We start from the raw sequence: 22421 nt of genomic DNA on the forward strand, positions 1-22421 counted from the left end.
GGTCTCTGTGGATTCGATCCTAAAGTTGCTACATCGACTCATACCATTCGATTGTGGTAGTGTGCACATTAGGTTAATTGTGGCGTGCGTGAACACGAATATCAATTTGGCGCCGTTGCCGGGGACCATCTTTTACCTTTATTTTTCGGTTATTTATTTGTCTAACGACTCTAACTTGCTCTTTTCTCTTTGTTGGCAGGAGATCGCAAGGTTTAGAAAATCAGAACAGACAACAGCCAAGGCCTACTGACACCACCATGGGTGATCACGGTCATCAGGATGATCTCGCTGCAGCAATGCAACTGATGCAAACAACAGATGCTTCAAATGCAGCAGACCATCCCAAGCTCAGCAAGCAGCTGCAGAACAATCTGCTCAACAGGCTGCTCTCCCGCGGCAAGAACAAGCAGCGCAGACTGTTCCAATCGGGGAGAGAAACCTTCCGCGGAACATTCCTACTACGCGCTCTGCCATTGTTCCTCCACTCTGCACCAGGCAGGACTTCGAGATCAAGCCTGCTCTGATTGATCTGGTGCAGCGAAAAGTGTTCTCTGGTCTCTCTGCAGAAATCCAATGGAGCATATTGAGAATTTCGAAAAAGTCTGCAGTTTCACTCGTGCGAATGGTGTGCCACCAGACTACATCAAGTGCATGCTATTCCCATTCTCTCTTGATGGAAAAGCTGCACGGTGGTTGAACTCCCTCCCTACCGGCTCTCTCACTTCATGGGAACAGGTCCGATCAGCGTTCCTCAACTATTTCTACTCTAAGGCGAGAACAGCTGCATTGAGGAACAAGATCACTTCATTCAGACAGCTCCATGATGAGCCTTTTTGTGACGCATGGGAGCGCTTCAATGACTACCAGAGAGAATGCCCTCACCATGGATTTGATGATGATTACCTTCTGGGCATTTTCTATGATGGGGTGGACTGGAATACCAAGGTGCTCTAAACTCTTCGAGCAATGGAGACTTCATGACTCAGACCACTGATGGAGCGCTCAAGCTGATTGAGAACATGGCAGCTAGCTCAACCAATGAGAACCAGGAGAGCGATCGCTCCAAGGAAGTCAATAGTGTACACACCCAGAAAATTGATGAGCTAACAGCTAAGGTCGATCAGCTACTGCAGAACAACCAGACACAAGGATCTGGGTATCAGAACACCATCCGCAGAGCAATCAGCAAGTTGTTCCACCGCGAGTGCTCCGACTGCAGGGAACAGTCCGCCAGATGATCTGAAAAATCTGAACATTATGATGCAGCAGATGCTCCAGAGCCAGCAACTTCAGGTCAAGGCACTGAATCAGGTTACCACAGACATCAACACCAGGATGGACAGCATGTTCAACGAGCTGAATTCAAAATATGATACTGTGAGCAACCACATAAAGAAGATTGATGTTCAGCTTGCTCAAACTGCTGAAACTGTTAAAAGACAGCAAGAGATCATTCGTGGAAAAAGTGTGATGAATCCTAGGGTGAGCACTGTAATGCAACCGAGCAGAGACATGAGAAATCTGAGGAAAAACAAGCAGAACAACAGTTCGCTGAGACTGTTCTGGGCGCAGAACAGAGAACAGAGCAGTCTGCTAGCTCTAGAGTGACTGCTCCCGCGACTGCTCCCACGACTGCTCCCGCTCCCGACAGATCTACTGATATTCCACCAGTGCGAGTCTATGTTCCTAAGGTTCCCTATCTGATTCCACCTAGACACCTGAAGGTGTTGCCTAAGGTTGATGACCCTGGAAAGTTTGCTTTTCCATGTTCCATTGCTGGGGTAGAATTTAAGGAAGCTCTTTGTGACTCTGGATCTTGTGTGAATCTTGTCTCAAAAGCGATTGTAGACAAGTTGGGCATTACTGAAGTTGAGCCTTCTCAGGTGACTCTGACTTTTGCAAACTCTTCCAGAGCAGTTCCTTATGGCACCATTCGCAACCTTCCTGTCCAAGTTGGGGACTGTGTTCTCCATACTGAATTTCAGGTTGTTGAGATGAACAAGGATCATGAGATGCCTTTGATCTTAGGAAGGACATTTATGGCTACAGTGGGAGCAATCGTTGATATGCCTAATAAGAGAGTCTCCTTCTCCCACATCAACAAGAATGTCTTCTATCAGGCTGTTCCCACCAGATTTCAAAAACTACACACCTCTTGCATCTCAGTGTTCAGTGGAGAAAAGCTGAAGGTTGTTCCAAGGAAGGAGCTTGCGAAAAACAGTGAGATCAAGAAAGTCTTGAATGGAGATCCTCAAACTGATACCAAGAAATTCAGTGGGAATGCAAGGGTGAAAAAGAAAGTCCAGAAGAAAAGGGTCAAAGGAGATCCTACTATGACTTTGACACCTCACTGGTGTGATGAGAAATCCATTGAGTATGAGGTAAAGTGCAAGGGTACCTCTAAACCTTTCTCTAAAGTCAGAGTTATTCTCACAGATGAGCTGAAAGAGAAAGGAAAAGCTGCTGTGAAAGGGTTGTTGAGCAGAGTTTTGAAGCTGAACATGTCTGATTGTGGAGCTTGTTTTGGAACAAGCCCTCATGCTCAACCCGACTGATCCCTTTCACCAAGTCAAGCTAGTGACTTTAACCAAGCGCTTGGTGGGAGGCAACCCACTGGTAAGTGTAAATATAACTTGGTTTTTGTTTGCTTATTTTCGTTTTAGTTTATTGAGTTTCAGGTCAAAAAGCAGAAAAATTCGAGATACTTCGAAAAATTCTGGGTTGCAGAAACGGAGCTCCCTGTTCTGCAGGAGCCAAGAACAACCGCCCAGGTGAAAATCTGGCGACAGAACACCCAGAATTTTTCGGAGCACCCGCTCCAGGTAAGTATCTCGACCAAAAAATTTGTAAATTCTTGTTTTCACCTTCTCTCTGATTTATTTTCACACCGAGACGTTGTGAAGTAAGTCTGGGGAGGGTCTTCGTCGTTTACTAACTCGTTTCTTTCTTTTGTTTATCTTTTGAGTCAGTCTGAGTCAGTTTTTAGGATCAAGTCAGTCAAAGTTTTGTGGGAATTATGACCTTATTCTGTGTTGATCACTAACCACCTCGTGCTTTAGTTGTCTTATTCAGTGACCTTTAGCAGTGGCGAAAGACACACATGTGGACCTGGAACACCCTGACATATCTCACTTGATTCTTCAGAAGTTCTCAGCCGATCAGGTTACACTGGGTAGACTTAACTCCACCTAACTTGAACCTAATCTTGACTGAAATTCTTCTTGTTATGGGCACTAGATCAGGGAAACGAGAACTACACTCAGGACTTCTTATTCTTTCTATCCATCTTGTTGTTCCTGAGTGGCTAGCTCATCTTTAGCTAGTTCCCACCCTGAACCTTAGCCTTTATTCCACCTTCATGCATTTGTTTTTCAGTGTTATATGTGCAGATATGTGCAAAAAGGTCGGAGAGGAAAAGATCGACGCAGCCTCTTACTCGTTACTGCTGCGCAGATTCAGTCAAAAGGAGAACAAGCAGATTAAGGGAGCAACCGCTCCATAACCAATGAGCTGTGCAAGAACATGGGTGGAGAACCAGAATGATTTGAACCAGAAGAACCACCAGTGGCAATCTAAACATCACATGTTACCTCCTTCTTCATCACCTCACCACTTCAAAAAAAAAAAAAAAAAAAATCATTCTATTTAGTTTATGGTGATGGAGAAGGAGAAGAATTCAGGATACATGAGCCATTGGAAGGTCGAGCAGAAGAGTAGGTATCAATATGAAGGGATGAGGAGCAGAAAGATGAGCGGAGCAGTCTGATGATTGTTCCCGAACGAAAAGAACAGTCGCTCCTGAGATAGCAAACGAGTAAGGGGCTGTGGACATCAATGGAGCCGTCCTCTCACGACTATTTTGCGCAATATCCTGCTCCACTACGAAAAGTTGGTAGCCCCTAAACACTCTTTAGCTCCACCATAAAATTAGCCTGTTCCACACCTAGCCCGTCTACCCTGAATAGTGCCTGTGATGAGAAGCTCACGCTGCTCTTAAATGAATGTAGGGAGTTCTGTCTCGATAGTGTTGCTTTTTCAGGTTTGAGATGTAGAGTATGGAGCCGATTCGAACAGCAGTCAGTGGGGTTCTGGTAAGGGTGTGTTGTCCTAGTTTACTGCTTGTATGGTTCAGAGATTCGTGGTTAAGGTATGGTTGCTGAGAATAGGAGAGTTCCCACACTTTCAAACCTTTCTCCCTGTTCTTGATACTTGGTCTTGTTCGAGGACAAACAAGGATCTAAGTCTGGGGGAATTGATATATGGTGTTTTATACATCATTGTATATATGTTTTCTAATTGGTTTTCAAGTCTTTATCGAGTCTTTCTAGTCCTTTTCGAGTCATTACAGGTCTGGAGTTGCACTGGATGGGAGATGGACCTGCTGGAACAAAAGAAGCAGAAAACAGTGCAGTTTGGTGATTTTCACGCAGAACAGTCTGATGACTGTTCCCGATCAAGCGGAACAAGCAGACGGAGTGATCCCGTGGTTGTTCCGGACGAATAAGGAAAATACAACATCTCGGGATTTGCCCTAATTATCCTATTTTTCTCTCCCAGCCGCCTGTGGCTTTGATATAACTTCTTTTTCTATTTTTCTACATCATTTTACACTATTCTAGACACAAGAAACCATTGGAGACTTTTAGATTATTGGATTTTGCTTATTGTAAAGGAGAAGGCTCCATCTCTCTCTCCATAGAGAAGATTATCCTGAACCCTCTCTTTGTTTCTGTTATATTTATGCAGTATTATTCTTCTATGAACTCTGTGTTTTCTCTGTTCATGGCTGAGTAGTCGGCTTGCTTGTCTAGGGTTCTAGGGTGTTGATTTCGTGAGCTAAACATAGATAAGTGAATCACTCGATTGTCTTCATTCATAACCATTCTTACTGCTTGCATTAAACTGGCCGCTTAATGTTAGATCATAGGTTTAATCTGATCATCAAAAGTGCTTAGGTTGCTAGATCTGTTTTGAATGAGCATTGCATCCCTAATCAGCGAAAGTAGATATTAGGGTGTTCTGTGAACCTATCGGACTTGATCTCTATTGCTTGTTGTCGCTTCTCACCTCAACGACAGTTAGACGGTGAGATCGATCAGCATAGGGAGCAGTATCACGACAGTGGACTGTTCTACTTGAGTGATCCGAGTTCTAGACTGTTCTATTTAGCACTTGAATAATTGTTTGGCTCACAAGTATTGACACCCGATGAAGTAACCCTAGGCTGGCTTCTCTTTAATCTGAATTCACATTTACTTTATTTTATTTGCTGCTTGTTACAAAACTCAAAACCCCCATATTGTTTTAGCTTAATATTGATCCTATAGAAATAAAGTGTAAGAGTTGGTCTCTGTGGATTCGATCCTAAAGTGCTACATCGACATACCATTCGATTGTGGTAGTGTGCACATTAGGTTAATTGGTGTGCGTGAACACGAATATCACATAACATAATTATTTTCTACTCCAAAACGTTATTAATTTTTTCAATAGTTTGTTTACATATTTGCCAAAATATTATATCAATGAAACCATTCATTTTTTATTAAAAAAAAATTCACTATCTACATATACAATGTTAACACTAATAAAATATTTGTTTCCTATTTATTACAAAACTCTAACTTTAGCTATGTTTAAAATATTGAATTTGTTCCAATTTGTTATATTAAGATTTCGAGGATTAGTAGTAATATACTGACTTAATTATCATAAATAAGATAGGTAATTCTTGATTTGGTTTGTTAAATTAATAAATATATAGACAAAAAATTACTGCATACAGAAAAAAATTATATAGGTTACAAAATGGACAAAAATAGTAACAGAACATTCTCCAAGATATCAAATGATTTAATTCTATTAACTACAAAAATATACATCCGAATTTTTAACAAACACATTCATATTTAATCATTTGGGCTACCAATTTTTTAATAAAACATTAATATTTACACTATGCTGTTATAAAACATTTCTAAAAAAAAAATAGTATATTATTATAGACATAAAAATAGTAACCATCAATAAAATAAATGATAATAATTCTATCTAAATGGTAACAAACACATATTTATACATGATAAATGGTAAAATACGGGGCACCCATTAAGTTAACTAATCAAAATGAGTTACAATAGTTAAAATTAATTCACAATTTGAATATAATTAAATAATATTATATAATTAAAAATTAAATAGTAGTCAACCCACATATAAATAAAAATATAAAATATGAACTTATAATATTTCCAATTTAGATTTTTAAACTGAAAAAATTCCGCGTTTTCAAAGCGCGGATCAAAATCTAGTTTATAAATTAAAACACCAATTATTAGTATTTTTATGTATATTAATAAATTTATCTTTCTAAAATAAAATATTTATGTCAAATAAATGTACTTCTGTATTAATAAGATTGATAGATATATGTCTAAATTTGTTATGTACCAAATAAGTTTCACTTATATGTTTATTTTTGAGCAAATATTGAATTCAAATTTATTTTTGTATTCTTATAATTCAAATATTTATATGTGAATGATATTAATCATCAAACTATTGAACATATATTTGAACTTTATATGTTTTAATAAAGAATTTATAATTTTTATTTTGTATGTGATAAATAATAATATACAAGAATGTATATATTTAAAGTGTGTAGTTATATTTTAAATAAATCTATTTAATTTTACTGTTAAAATTGTCAGAGAATAATATGATTATAAAATAACATATATTTTGTTAGATCTTAATACAAAATAAATAATTGTGATTAATTGATTAGTAGTTATTAATTCAGTTGCACAAGTTGTATTTAATTTTTTTTGACACAAGTTGTAATTATTAGGGTGAAAAAAATATTTCTAAAAGGTATTTCAGTTTAAATAAAATATATTGTATTAGTCATTGATATATATATTATATATATATATATATATACATATATATATATATATTGGTTAATATTGTATTATTGATATGTTCGATTTATAGTCGAAAAAATTGATTTTACTATATGTTATACCAAATGTGGTAAATCGATTTTAAGTCCCTTTCAAAATATAATTTTGTCAATTTATATCTTATTTTAAGTTTTGTTTCAGTTTAAAATTTGAAAACAAAATTCATATCATTCTATTGATACATTTTTTTATTCATCTCTTAGATGATGGTTGTGGTGAAAAACTGTGTAGAGATAAAAGAGAGTAGTGGTGAAACAATGAAAGGGAGTAATCCTAAATTGTTCGTCGAACGAAATGGACCCTTGAAGACCAAAGAGTAATGGGCAAGAAAGTAAGGTTCTTTTATATGTATAATGTAAAATAGGTCATTAGATTTTGATGTTTGTAAACGAATTAGACATTTGAATGATAAATATGAATATCAATTTGGTAAGCAAAAAAATACGCCACTCACATATGCATTTTTGCTTTTAGTGGTTAAAACAAATAGGTATAAAATAAAATGGTTAACAGAAAGTTAATTATAATTTGATTACCAAATTGAATAAACAAAGGAATAAATACTTCCTAAATTCATGGATGAGAATAAAAAAAGGAATTAAATATATTGTTAGGATTTTATCTTGCAAATACAAAAAATAATAAAAACAATTTTCGAAAGTCCATTTTAAAATATCACACATCAAAGAATTTGTTACTTTTATTTTAATAGAATAGATACGACTTTGCGGATATGTTAGCATATATCCATTGGTTTGGATATTCCAAAAGGTATCTAAAGTATTATTATCTTGTAAAAAAAATTAAATCACATATTTAAATAGAAAATATGTACCAGTAATTAAATAACAGTTTGCAAGAAAGGTTATACAGTAGAACTTCTATAAATTAATAATGTTGAGATTTAAAATTTTATTAATTTATAGAGATATTAATTTAGAAATTTTTTATTAATTTTTAAAAAATTCTTTATTTTTTCTATTTTTGTTATAAAATAAGAAAATATTTGATTTTACCATATATACATTATTTAAATTTTAGAAATTTGACTTTCATATGGTTTTTATTATCTTATTTGGTGTATATTTTATGTTTCATAGAATTGTTATGTGATTATTGATATAATTTTACTAAATATTATCAAAATATATTGAAATATTAAGAAAGTAGATGTATTTTCATTGTAAATATAAAACCAACAATATAATTTTAATTTGTACTTATATAAAAATATATATATTGATATATTGTTAATTATGATTTTAATAGGACTATATGTTTACATGAGAGTTTTAAAAATATTATTATCTTATTATTTATCGATTTGTATCATATTTTACACCGTTCCAAATCGAGACAGACAGAATTTATTAATTTATAGAAACTATTAATTTATTAAGTATTAATTTATAGAGGTTATATTGTATACATGTTTCTATAGCGTTTGGTTTTAGAATTTTTTCAACATTTTTCTCTTCTTTTTTTTATATATTTCTCATTTAACGAGTGTTAGATATTATCATCAGAAACATGCGTTAAAGGTGCTCTAGGTAAATTAGCTGGTTCTGAACATAGGTTACTGAACCATTGACCTATAGTCCTCTAATTTTAAGAAAAAATATATATAGGGTTTTAAATTTGTAAAAAATATATAAACACTTATTAAGTTATCTAAAATCTCTATAATTTGAGGACCTAGTAGATAAGTTTATCTATTAAGAATTTGATTGGTAATGGTTGTAGTTTTAGGATTTTTTCTCTAGAATTAGAGCTTTAAATTTATTTGCTGTAGCTCTAGAATTAAAGTTTTGGAAAACACATAAAATTTGCTCTAAGAATTTGTCTTTTTACAATACACATACATAAAGTTTTAAAATTGCTGTGGGTTTATAAAAATTAAGAAAGCTGGTGTAAGTTTAGAGCTGTAGGTATATTTAGTGCTGTGGACAGCATCTAGAGTCATTACCAATCATCCTCATATTCACACCAATTTCAGCAATAATATTTAAGTTGTGTCAATTTATTAGATCAGTATCATGTCCATTTTTGTATTATATGTTGTATCTAGATACAAAAGATGTTGCTTGTTTAAATACTATTACATCAATATCTAAATGTTGCGTCTAACTTCAAAATTTCTAACTTGTAAAATATCTAGATATTTGAAATGCAAATAATGTAGAGTTTGGATATAAAATTGCATCTCAAAAACCATTAAACTTAGGCCATATTCATTTTTATATCCAAACACTTCGTTTAGATGTCAATGCTTAGCTTTTATATTTGTTTGGACACTACTGTACCAACATTTATATATATATATATATATGCAAATTCTTTAATATTTAAAATATCTAAATATTTAATATGCAAAATATGATTTTACATGTAATATTTGCATCTCCAAATCCAGAGAAGAAAACTTAAATACCTTCAATAAAAATAGGAAAGTTATTATAATCATTAGATATTATTTTAAATTGTAAAGTCATGGTTATTCTGTTAACAACACAAAATCAAATTGTTTCAAAACCGTAAAACCACTTCAAGATTTTGTTTTTGAAACTTCACGTCCAAACATTTTGCGAAGACTGACTTTTCATTTCATGGACCCTTATCATTTATTAAGCGGAAATAATTCGATGGCTAAAAATTTATTACACATTATTTATGAAACCATTTCACACATGTCATTTTCACAATTATTTCACCAGAAAATGTGACATGATATACTATAATTGATGACATACTAGAAATCTGTCTTGCAATAAATCCTTTAATTTTGATACAAATTAATTTTCAGTTGTTAAATTTCTATAAATTCGATGTAAAAATAATTATGGATATTTAGTAGTAATAAATGATTGTGGAATTATATATGTAGTTGTCACATTAACTTCTACAACACATATTATGTATATTCTTCGATTTTTTTTTTATTTTTTCATTATCATTTCATTCTTTTTATCATTTTTACTAATATTTTCTTAATTTTTTACATATTTTTAACAAATATATATTTTTCTCTAAACAGTAATGCAAGCTATACAATCAATGACCAAAAATTCATCTTTTTGAAATAGTAATATGGATATAATCATATTTCGTAATTTTATATTTCTATATTTTCAAAACCAATAAGATTTTGAAAATGCAATTAATGTTTTGAATTTTACAAATTTTTATTATTAATTGACAAAAATTATATTGAAAATATAAAAAATGTATTTTTTTAAAACAAAACTTTTTCTGTGACACCTCTTCCCTCATCCCTCATCTCTCTCTCTCATGTTGGAGACAGACGGTGAAGGGTCAAAAGCAGAGGAATAGTCTCAAGCCTCCCCAAAATCGATGCTCTTTACAGCTCTCATATCATCGTCGCCATAATCAGCGATCATTACTTAGAAAACCTCACCGTCTACCTCAATTCCTCTCATGTTATAGCTATTTCTCTCTTTTAAATTTAACGGGTCACTACAAAACTCAAATCTTTACGTTCTCAACCCTCGCAAGTTTGTGTCTTTTCTCAAGCGTTTAAAAACAGAACCATCTTACGATCTACTTTATAAAACATAAACAGAGTCCAGTTACGAATTTAAACATATCTAATGATATATATATACATACAAAGCTCTCACCTTCAAAAAATCACTCATAAAAAAAAAGCAAGTATCATTACACTTTGTGCCATGTCTTCAAGACTACGGTCCGTGCAAGAACTTATCAACCTTCGAATTCGTCGCAGCAGAGAGAAACTTCATACAAACAGGAGGATTCACACCAGCTATCGCCAACACCGAGCTTGGCAAAGACCAAATCCCATCTCCACATATCAAACCCGACGCCACCGCAGTCCCAAACGCACCCGCCTTGGCCGCATCCACTCTTTCCCACACAAAAAGCACCAAACTCCCCACGCACATGTCAATCGCAAAATACGGTCCCAAGAAAAACGGTATCGCCATCGCCATCGGCAGAGGCACAAACCTCCCCCACTTACTCGCTAAACTATCTTTCACTATGTTCACAAGAATCGCCACACCGAAGAACGCATAGCATAGAACCAAACACTCTCTCGGCAAAGAAGCAACACCTTCAACTCCTAGCTTAGCCATGCTTCTATACACGGTAGCAAACGGTGCGGGGTACTCGCTGTTAGGGAGGCCTAAGTCATCAAACGCGTTGTAGAACAGCCAGAACACGCAGGGAGACACCACGCAGCCCATCGCCGTCCCTATCACTTGGCTTATAAACATCGACTTGGGAGATGATAACGTGAGGTAACCCGTTTTGAAGTCTTGAGTGAGATCAGAAGCCGTGGAGACAATGTTCATCATGACCCCGCACGCCGCTAGACCAGCCAGCATCCCGCCGTGCTCTGACCCAGCCCACGCTCCTATCGTGAATATCGCTAGCTTTCCGTACGTGGAAGCCAAGGACCAGTCCGTTAGCCCCGCTCCGTAGGCATTGCAGAAGGCCAAGACGGGAGCGCAGATGTAGATGACTAGGATGTAGTACCATCTCAGCTGGTGGAACATGTGCGGGAGTATGGCAGTGGATGTAGCGGCTATGGTGATGTATCCTCCGATGGCGAACCACGTGGGGATCTGGTCTTTGAGGAAGAACCGCGTGCGACGCTGGTCGTCGTACGATTGCTTCGGGGTGAATGGAGAACCGGTTGGGTCTTCTTCTTGGGTGGTGAATGAAGTTCTTGTTGTAGTAGTGCCTCTGAGCTGTACAAATAGTCCTGAGAGCGTACGGCTTAGGACTTTGCAGAAGTTGTATAAACCATCTCCTAGGATTATAGCAACGGCTATGAACACCTTGTAAGCTTGGAGACCATGCATGCTGCTGGATTCAACGTCTGCGGGGAACCAGTCACCCTTTTTTGTTTCGATGAGAGGCCACATTATACCCCAAGAGAGGATACCTCCCAAGAGAACAGAGATGTTGATTATGTATGGGCATATCATCCCAACACCCACATATGTTGCTGAAAAATCAAAGTAGAACCTGTTTGTACATATCAGGCCAATGCTCTTTTTTTTTTTTTTGAGAGTAATAAGTGGAACTGTTTTGTTGAGTGAGAGCTTACTTGTATTGGTAAGCTTTGAGTCCGAAGGTTGGGAAGTTGGAGAAGCCGCAGTTGTCACCTCCGGTGAAGAACCATTGGAAGAAACTCCACAAGAAGCTTAAGGAGAAGAATCTCCCCAACATCCTCACTTGTTTCCTGATTCATCAAAGATGGAGTCAAAAGGAAAGCAGAGACTAATAAGCATAAAGTGAAGAAGTGTAAGGATAGTTACTTGGCTAGCTTGGCTCCTTGAGGGGTATGAAAACTGTTGATGAGATGAGCAGTTGCTGTACCGCTTGGGTATGTTAGTTTGAAGTCTATTACCATTATCTGCAACACACATAGAAACTGTACTCTTCAACTCATTGTCCCCTTTTTTTGGTACACATAAGTGAAAACATGAAACAAAACCTTTCGCAGGGGAACAACAGAGAAGAGACCAAGAAAGCTGACGACAAAGAGGAAACCAATAATCCAACCCAGAGAAGGGTCCTTGAAGCCACGGGAAGCATCTCCTGATTGTTTAGCAATCCGTTCACTCATCCCAAAGAGGTATGTCCCAAACCCTCCTGTAGTTAGTTGCATTTATTAATAAGCAAAAGCCATAACCTAATCATCTGATTCAATATATGAAGATGAGTGTTTCTCCTTACCGCTGAAGGCAATGCCGGAAGAAGCAACAACGCAGGTCTGAATAACAGTATTCTCCTGGCGAGTAAAGGGCTGTTTCAAGTAACCAGACTTATAAAGCACCTTGGTCCATGTCTTGACGAAGAAGAAACCCAGAAGACCAGCAGAGACGTTGAGCGATGGTATGATTCCCGTCGTGAGGTTAAGCTTCATGACGATGAAGCTAAACAAGATGCTTAGCATAAAGCTCACCACGAAAGCCCTCAGAGTCAGCTGCTTCTTCCACGAAGGTACTTCTCTGCTTTCGAAGATCTTCTCCACAGATTCTTCCTCTTCATCTTCCTCTTCCTCTTCTTCGACATGTTTGTTCGTCGCTTTCTCGGATTCTGGACTATACCCACTTTCCTGCAACTCGTGTTCCACAATCTGACGATCTTTGTCTGGATTTCTAACTCCCTTTCTCATCCTATCTCTCTCTCTCTCTCTCTCACACACGTTTTCTCTGTTTCTTAGATCTAAAGGTTGGTGGGAAGGGTTAATGGAAAGTATTATTATTGGAACGAAAACCAAAGCTCTCAGAGGAGTCAGTCAACTTTGGTTGGACTCGTGTTTTAACATTCTGTCTTTTTGTTTACTTTATTACCATTTAGGTTCTTTTGTCGGGTATGTCTGTAAACGGCCAATTATTGTTAATAGTTTCATTAATCAACATCATTACGTCCCTTCTAATTTCTAACAAGTTCTCAACTCATCCATATCCAGCAAGTATGAATCTAATAGATATCTTATTATATAAACGGTAGTCTGAGTCCCCCCCCCCACCACAAAGTGAATAAATTCTATACATTAAAAGATATCAACAGCTAATTGTTTGGAGTTTAAGTTGTCAATAGTTTACTTAATCAAACATCATTAGGACCTTCTTCTTACAAGTTCTCAACTCATACATATACAACACGCTTGGATCTATCATCTATGTTAAAATATTTTTTTATATAAACGGCAGCCTGAGTGCTCTCCACACCGCAAAGTGAATAAAAAAGTCTATATGTTAAAAGATAGTGCTAATTAAAGATGGAGCAAGTGCATTTGGTTCAAGCATGCCACGCCGAAATATTCGTTTCATGTTTGGACTGCAATGCTGGATAGGTTGTCGACTTGTGACAGGGTGTTGAGATGGAATCCTGCAATTGATCCAGTATGTGTATTGTGTAATCAGGAAGTGGAAACAAGAAATCACTTATTTTTCTCTTGTACGTATTCAAGTTCGATTTGGAGGAAGCTTATAGGGGGGTTGCTATGTACTGGATACACAGAAAGATGGGAGGATATAGTGGAGCTTATGCTTGTGAAAAGCTATGATAGAGTTAAGCTTTTTCTGCTGAGATACTTTTTCCAGGCAGCAGCTCACTCAATATGGAGAGAAAGGAACAGCAGACGTCATGGAAGGAAGCAACTTCCTCATGTCATGTTGGAGAAGATTATCGACAAAAACGTGAAGAATAGGTTGTCATCTATCCGTCGCCAAGGTGATCAGAGAATGGAGAAGGGTTTAAGGATGTGGTTTAGCACAAGAGTTTGATTAAATGTAATAGCTTCTTATTTTCAGCCAATTGATGCATTTTATATATTTTATTATGTAAAAACGTTTTTTGGATGAATACAATTTAACATTTATTCAAAAAAAAAAAAAGATAAGGAAAAGGATTATCAATAACCAATGGTGTCCTTATCAACTCAAGATGGCACATATATTATTCAATATAACAAAATGAACAAATAATACAATACAGTCTAATTTACATGTGGGGACCATTTTCTTACACATCCTTTTAAGACTTTTGATTTTTTTAAGAAAACACTACCAGACGTAAGAGCATTATTATTGCAAAAACCCATTTGGGTTTCTAATTTTTTTTTCTTTTTTTGTTTTGTCCGAACTAAAAAAAAATTAAGCCGGACCAAACGCGGGCCGCCACATGTCGTGGGGCCCGCAAACAGTAAAGAGAAACCGTTTCTTTATTCGCGCCTTTGCCTGGAATTTGTTTGTGTTTTGTGGGGTTCACCTATCCTTTTTGTCTTAAAAATCCCCAAAAGAAACCGCGTTATTAATACTCTAACGGTACAATATCTAAAAAAACAACGTAATATGTTCTTTCGTAGATAAACATTTTTAAAAATCTGTCATTTTTTTGGCATAATTCTTTACAAAAATAAATAAAATAAAAAAGATCTTTAACCAGTGGAGCTGTGATTGTAAAAGCGAGAACATTGTTTAGCAGACCTTGAGAGCAGAGATGCAACTTCTACTGGACACGTGGACAAACCAACGACTGGATCCGTCTCCATGCAGTTATAGGACAAACATAGCGAAACAGAGTCTTGTAGTTGAGAACCAGAGCTCCAAGGGAACCTCGTGAAGTAGTTATGTTGCAAGAAGAGCGTTTTTGTCGTACCGTTGGTTAAGCTTTTGACGTATTCCTCTGGAATATCACCAGTGAAACGGTTATTGTTCAAGAACATAGACTCTGCTCCTGCGAGCGAAGGAGGTAACTCTCCAGATGGCTGAGATCAACGGTGGAGCCCTGCGGTAATGAAATGGTGGAGACGTTGGAGATTGATGTGAAGTTGTTTCTTTGTAGGAACATTGATGAGGTTGCTGGACCAAACAGTGAGTTAGGGATGGCCCCGATGAATTGATTCATGCTTAGATCGATGTATGTTAGCTCTGTTAATGGCTCTAAGGTACTGATTGTGCCTTGTATTGAGTTTGACGAGAGAGATAAGTACCGGAGAGTGGTGGGGAAAGCTGGTGGGAGTTGGCCGGAGATTTGGTTCATTTTTAAGTCTAAATGTAACAAGGGGCTAGAGACAGGTTTAAGATTGTCAGAGAACTGGTTCGAGGCTAATACAAGGACTTTGAGTCGTAGAAGTGTGGTGAGAAACGGAGGGATAAAGCCTGAGAGTTGATTAAAGCTAAGGTCAAGAGTGTGGAGGTATGTGAGAGACGAGAAAGAATTGGGTATAGGACCGGTTAAGCGGTTTCTGGTTATGGAAATGACTCGAAGGAAGGGGAGGGAATCGAACCGAGGAGGGAGAGGACCGGTGACTGAACCGGGGTAGAGAACGAGTTGGGTCAAATGGGTTAGGTTGGAGATAGAAGGAGAGAGTGAACCGGAGAGATTAGGGCCGAGAGATAAGGCGGTGACACGACCGAGAGAAGTGCAAGTAAGACCAGAGAAGGAGGAACAAGGGTCAGAGGTTGTGAAGTCCCAAGTTGAGAAGAAGGCTGAGCCGGGCATATCGGTTAAAGAGTCTCTGATGGATTCGAGGGCGGCTCGGTCTGGTGGAGCTAGTGAAGAGAAAGTGGAGTGGACGAGAGTGAGCATAAGGAGGAAGAAAGTGTTGTAGCTCATGTTTTGATGTTCTTTTCAGTATCTTCTTTCTCTTTGTCAAGTTCAGCTTGGTGAGAGTTGTTTCTAAAGAGAGAGAGAGAGAGACAGTAATGATGAAAGACATTGAGTGTGTGTGATAGTGAGTGAATGTTAACGTTATGGATTCTTGTCCGTAAATGTGCTAGTTAATTTATTAGTCTTGTCGGTGATATTGGCGGTTGTGGTCCATAAATTCAAATATCCTCAGGAGGTAAAATTTGAAGATGGACGGACGAGATTCCGTTTTGGTTTTGGAATTTATAATCCTGGCCGTCGAACAAAACTGAGTAAGCAGCAATAAACCGGAATTTTTTACTGAGTAAGCAGCAATAAACCGGAATTTTAATAAAATTTTCGGTTTATATAGTTAATCACCAATATATCGATTTTCACTATATATTTATATATAATTAATATATATATTACTATTATATAACCTTTTTTATAGAATTTTCTCAAAATTAATTTTGATTGAATTTATTTGGCATGAAAATATATTAACACATCGATTCAATTCTTGTACTAGATTAAAACTTGTTTCAACTTTTCCATGGTATTGCTCAACTAGCTATTACATACTTTAGAAATTAGTTGCCGATTTTTTTTTTCTTTTTGAAATTCGGCTATCCAACTAAACTAGCACATTAAAGTTTTAATAACACCACCTTTGATTATAACACATTAAAAGTTCTAGTAATCTTTGTTGGAGAAGAAAAAAATTAGTACTGATCGACACTGTTGATCCAACATTTTTAAATACCCTAAAAAACTTTTAGTAACATATTTTTACATTTTTACCTAATACCATATATAACATATCAAATAAATTTATTAAAAGAAAATTTAATAACATATTTTTACTTTTTCCTAATATAATATAATAAATATATAAAATAAATATCACATTTTTTTATTGTAATTACAAATAATAACTTTTGATTGGTTGCAAATAATACTGGAAAAAAAAATATGGTTAATTTTTGTAATTATTTCAAAATTTCAGGGATAAATTCATAAATAAACATCTGTTTTAATAGTATAGATGGATGGTTCGATTTCGGTTTAAGAAATTTCAAGTCGATTTTCAATGTCCATAAAAAATCTAATGTAAGTATGATGATGACAACCATTATTTTTAGGGAGAAATACAAAACAAGACTCAGGAAACTCCCAAGTCCCAACAAAAATATTCCGCGAGGCAAAAATAAAAAAACAGAGAGACAACTTTTCTTGTTCTGTAAGTAACTTATATATCTCCATCAAACGGTTGAGTCTCCAATTTCTCTAGAAGACTGCTCGTAACTCTCATCTTCATCAACCGGCCGTGTATCCGCAGCCGAATCATATCCCTGAACAACAAGCACCGACGCAGTAGTCGAAAACTCCGAAGACGACAACAAACGTCCAACCGGTCCTAACTCGGGACAATCCGTACTATTAACCAACGGCACAACCGCCGCGTTTCTCCCGACAACAAACAGGTTACACTTACTCTTCGCCTTGAGCGTCGCGTGAACGTCGTCTTTGCTCTCAACGACTCTCTCCTCGTAGGCCAACGACTCATTCCCTCTCGGATCGTTCATCAGCTCCCTCAGAAACTCTTCGTCTATCTCTTTCTCCTTCTTCTCATCTTCACCCACTTCACCTTTCTCGAACCTCTTCAACGTCCCTCCTCTCGAGGCTACGAACTTGAGGATGGTGAGCGTGATCCCCGGATGCTCCACCATCTTCATCCCGTAAGAGAGCGCTTCTCTGTCGTCTAACCCTCCGAAGAACGGCACCACGATCTTGTAATCGACTTCGCTGGCCACAACGTGAGACGCTCCTCCGAGTCCTCTATCCACGAGTATCCCCACGGAGCAAGGAGCTTGCTCCAGGACACGTTTGTTCACCTCGTGGAACGCGTGTCCTATCGACTCCATCGCTCCGTCCATTCTCTGATGCTTGTGGAACGGGAGGAGAATCATCGCTACCCGTTTCTGGTGCGCGCTCGTGCAGATATCCTCGTGGATGGTGCTGAGATCAGAGATCGCCGTCATCGGTCTAACCGCAACCGCTCGTAGATGCTGGTAGCCTTCGAAAGCGATCACCATCTGATCCGTCGACCTCTCTATCTTGTTCCATATCGGGAGACCGTTGTACCGAGCTTTGTGGACCATCGCGATCGCCGATGACCGCTCGGAGAGCTCCATCAGATGCATGGCGTAGACGCAGAGACGTCCCTTTAGCCCTGTTCCTCTCGATGATTCTATCATGTTGATCAACGTAGGTATGTTGCGTGTACTGTGGAAGCAAGCGAGTAGACGCAACTCGGAGTCATGGTCTTTTCTTTGGATTGTTCTATGCTTGTAAGGTGCTCCTTTCCTCGCTGGCTTATAAATCGCCAACAAAAGTGGTGTTGTAATAAAAGTTGTGACCAATGCCATTAGTACTAAGATGGCAAAGACTTGATCGTTCAACACCTTCCGGTCCTTACCGATGTTTAGAACAATAAGCTCTACTAAACCTTTGGTGTTCATTAGTACCCCAAGTGCCATAGCTTCTCTAAAAGGAACCTTACATAGCATCGAGGCCCCAACGGTTCCTACAATCTTCCCGAAACAAGTAGTGACTATTACAAGAACTAAAAGTCCCCATGATTGCGCACCTCTGATGGTTGTTACATCGGTTTTTAAACCGCTTGACGCAAAGTACAACGGTAGGAGAAGCCCCGAGACAAGATCCTCTATCTTCTCAGTCAAGATCCTACAAAACGGTCCTTGTTTAGGAGTCACTATACCGACAACAAACGCGCCGAACAGCGCGTGTATCCCAATAGTGTCTGTCAGAAAGCTTGCAGCTAAAACTAATGTTAGAGTGACACATACATAGAGCTCCTTCACGGGCTCTCCTTCAGGACAGCGTCTAGCCATATAGCCAAGGATAGGTTTGATAACCAAAACAGCAAAGATCACAAAACCGGATCCACAGAGGAGGACCCAAAGAGGTACTAGAGGAGAACTGTCGTTTCCTGAGAGAGCAATGGCGAGTGCAAGGAATATCCAAGCTGCAATGTCGTTGACTCCAGCTGCTGACATGGCCATACGTCCAACGTCGGTTGTCAGAAGCTTTAGCTCAGCTAGGATACGAGCTAGCACAGGGAAGGCAGTGATTGATAAGGCAACACCCATGAAGACTATAAAGGGTAGCTGATGGACTCCTTTGCTTATGGTTGAGCTGAGAACAAAAGATGCACCTACACCTATTATAAAAGGAAGTGAGATCCCAGCTAAGGCTATCAATAGTGATTTCTTTCCGGTTTTTCGGATGGCTGCAAAGTCAAGCTCAAGCCCAACTAGGAACAAGAAGAAGAGGAGACCAATGTTTGCGAGCGTGTCTAAAACCGTCATGCTCTTCTCTGGGAAGATGGTTTCTAAATACACCTTGCTTCGTCCCAAAGCAGTAGGCCCAAGAAGTATCCCTCCCTTCAGAAACCAATATCTATTATCATCAAAACGTTTTCAAGAAAGAAAGAAAGAAAAAAACATTACAAAGAATGTGAATGAAATTTACAATGATCTCGGCAATGACGCGGGGCTGTTTAAGAGGTTTAAGAAGGTAAGCTAAGAGCCTTGTAAACACAACCACCAAGCAGATCTGTAGGATGATCATAGGAAGCGCGTAATCAAGAGGGTTTTCGTTTTGGAAGGCTCCATTAGAAGTAGCTATCATTGGAGCCGGGCAGTTCCCTGTTGCGTTGGGGGTAGCCATCCTAGTCGAGATATAGCTTTCCGGGGCTTGATGATTGGTCGAGAAAATCAACTTTTAATAATGCCTTGGCTGCTCCCTCATTGCCTTCCAAGCCGAGGAGTGAGACTTGGGCGTTAGGAGAGAAAGGAAACAAGATCTATACTGCTACGTCTTCTTTGTTTGTCATGAACAGAATCTACTTGAAGAAGTGAGGATATAAAAAGGGGGAGAAACAGAATACTAATAACGTCCATGGTGCTAATAATAGAAAGACTGAGAGAATGAAGAGGACATATACCAACTCCAGGGTAAGCATACACCTCGCACCTTTTTTCTATTTTTAGACTGTCAGTTACCTTCACAGAACTGCCTAGACTACGCCGACGTTTTCGTCTTTGTTTGTCCTAAATTTACAAGCTCTTTGTACATGTCCCCTGGAAAAAGTTAAGCTATATTCTTCAACATCAACCTCACTTATTTCAATGTATATGGATCGGATAGATGATATAAAATACACAATAATATTTAAACATTCATGAGATGCATAATATAAAAGGAGTAAGAACAACTGACCACACTTTGGAGAAAGAAGTTAACATTAGTACAAGCTAACTAATCTACACTCAGACTTCTTAGAAGGAAACAAACGCAGCAGAAGCTAGAGTAACTGAAGAACTTACAATGGTGGAGCCAGCTGAGTAGTCAAACTCCTCATCTTGGTAATTTTGATACAGTTTTATTGTGTTGTTAAAACTTTAAAATGCATAAATGATTAATATACATTCATGTTAAAAAAAGGTTTCTTAAACTTAAAAAAAAATATTTGAGAGATTCATCTTATTCTTTCTTTCACTTGTATTATTTGAAGGAATTCCTTATTTAAATAGTGAGAAAGAGACTTTTCACTAAGAATGTGCTCTAATTAATTAACTCTCTTTTTAGGTGCTGAGTCTTTACCTTTTTGTCTTTCTTGATTATGCAACTTACAAATTACATTTTATCAATCGAGAAAAAATCAGATTATTGGAGAGGCGTCACAAACCGAATGTTATTCGAACAAAAATCGTATACAGAAAAATCACGCAACATTGAATTAATTGAAGGTGGCTCCTCTCAATGATTGTCATCAGCTTTAGGCCTAGTGTTAATAAGCATCTTGCGAAGCATTGTGTTCTCGTTCATCAAAGTAGAAATCTTCTCCTCAAGCTGCTCATTGTTGTTCTGCAACTCATTAGCTCTTGATTCCAAATCACTCACATACACTTTCTTCCTCTCCCTCGCCTGTTGAGCTGATACTCGATTTCTCAACAATCTGCAAAATCACATCCGTCACTTTTCTTTCTTTTTTTTGCTACATTTCAACAGCATAACGTTAGTTAAAAAAACTAGTTACATCACTTCCTTTTTACCACATTTCAACTGCATAACTTTAGTAAAAGACTAGTTACATCACTCTTTTTTACCACATTTAAGCTGCATAACTTTAGTAAAAGAATACTTCCATCATTTTCTCTGTTACCACTTTCAATTGCATAACTTCAGTAAAAGGCTAATTAGTTTTACCTCTTGAGGCTTCTGTATTCTTTATCCTCTGGGTTTCGTCCACGGCGGCGCTTAGCGTTGGAGGTTTCATTTTGGGTCTGTTCAGTCTCCGGATTGTTGACTCCGTCGTCTGCGCTGCTGCTTAGAACACCTGTTGATCCAGCTGCTTCCATGTCTGGAACCATCAACAACTCTTCATCACTCTCCTCTGAAAATCACAAATCAAATCTTTCAGATTCTCAGTTTAAAAATAAGAAGAAAATAAAGCAACATTTTCATTTAAAAAACTACCAGTTTTTTGCTTCTTGGGGGAAGAACAAGAACTCGAGTTCCCATTGGGTCGTTGAAGAGACATCAATATAGTATTTCTCTTTTGAGATTTGACGAAGACCAGAGTAGAGAGAGTAAGAGGTTATAGAGAATATCGAACCAAAGACTTTGCTTCTTTTTTCTCCCTTCTTGGGGTTGGGGACCACGGAAAGACTTAAAAGCCATTCAAACACCATATCTCTACAACTTGTTTTGTCGAAAAATCTTGAAAATGGTTTGTTTGGATTATGTAAGAACACGTATGTTTATGCAAAACCACAAGTGCAAGAGTTGTAATCCAATGGTTGAAACCAGGCCCGTCCCTGCTACAAGGCAAGTAAAGCATATGCTTTAGGCCACAAAATATATAAGAAAATTTAAGGCCACATGTCACTAAATATTAGTTAGATCAAATAGTTAACTAGTTTGATTTGAGTTAGCATGTAGTTCGATCGTCCTTTTGTCCAACATAGTTTTCATTTTAACAATTCAATTACTTTATAACTTCTTGTATTGGCTGAGTATTACTATGTATTGTTGATATTTATATAAGAGGCCACACAATTTTTTTTTCTAAAGAGGCCACACAATTTTTTTGTGCTTTAGGCCACCCAAAATTATGGGACGGCACTGGTTGAAACTAGCAAAGCATATGCATAATGTATCTCCGTTATTTTTTCCACTATATATATAAATATACCTGATTGGTCGATTTGAAGTCTTTTATTTGATTTT

At 37.4% G+C, this 22421-nt stretch overlaps 2 protein-coding genes, 1 non-coding gene and 2 pseudogenes across 3 annotated transcripts; all 5 read right to left on the minus strand.

Moving 5' to 3' along the window:
- Positions 1 to 783: 783 nt before the first annotated feature.
- Positions 784 to 890, minus strand: LOC130495309 (small nucleolar RNA R71). The gene has a single exon (XR_008934581.1). It is a non-coding gene; the product is annotated as a small nucleolar RNA R71 (small nucleolar RNA).
- A 9667-nt stretch (positions 891 to 10557) lies between these two features.
- Positions 10558 to 13269, minus strand: LOC108862790 (probable metal-nicotianamine transporter YSL5). The gene is made up of 5 exons (XM_018637028.2): positions 12696 to 13269; positions 12454 to 12611; positions 12275 to 12372; positions 12064 to 12198; positions 10558 to 11981 (listed from the first exon to the last, which is right to left on the minus strand). Exons 1-5 carry the CDS (start codon positions 13135 to 13137, stop codon positions 10670 to 10672), a joined length of 2145 nt encoding a protein of 714 aa, XP_018492530.2. The 5' UTR covers positions 13138 to 13269; the 3' UTR covers positions 10558 to 10669.
- Positions 13270 to 14759: 1490 nt separating this feature from the next.
- Positions 14760 to 16287, minus strand: LOC108859238 (LRR receptor-like serine/threonine-protein kinase RGI5; annotated as a pseudogene).
- Positions 16288 to 17205: 918 nt separating this feature from the next.
- On the minus strand, positions 17206 to 20214 carry LOC108859697 (cation/H(+) antiporter 19-like). Its single transcript, XM_018633605.2, has 2 exons — positions 19659 to 20214; positions 17206 to 19570 (listed from the first exon to the last, which is right to left on the minus strand). Exons 1-2 carry the CDS (start codon positions 19854 to 19856, stop codon positions 17366 to 17368), a joined length of 2403 nt encoding a protein of 800 aa, XP_018489107.1. The 5' UTR covers positions 19857 to 20214; the 3' UTR covers positions 17206 to 17365.
- Positions 20215 to 20839: 625 nt separating this feature from the next.
- On the minus strand, positions 20840 to 21898 carry LOC108859698 (transcription factor HY5-like; annotated as a pseudogene).
- Between the last annotated feature and the right edge of the window lie 523 nt (positions 21899 to 22421).

This window comes from Raphanus sativus, chromosome 5, assembly GCF_000801105.2.
Source record: "Raphanus sativus cultivar WK10039 chromosome 5, ASM80110v3, whole genome shotgun sequence".
NCBI lineage: Eukaryota > Viridiplantae > Streptophyta > Magnoliopsida > Brassicales > Brassicaceae > Raphanus > Raphanus sativus.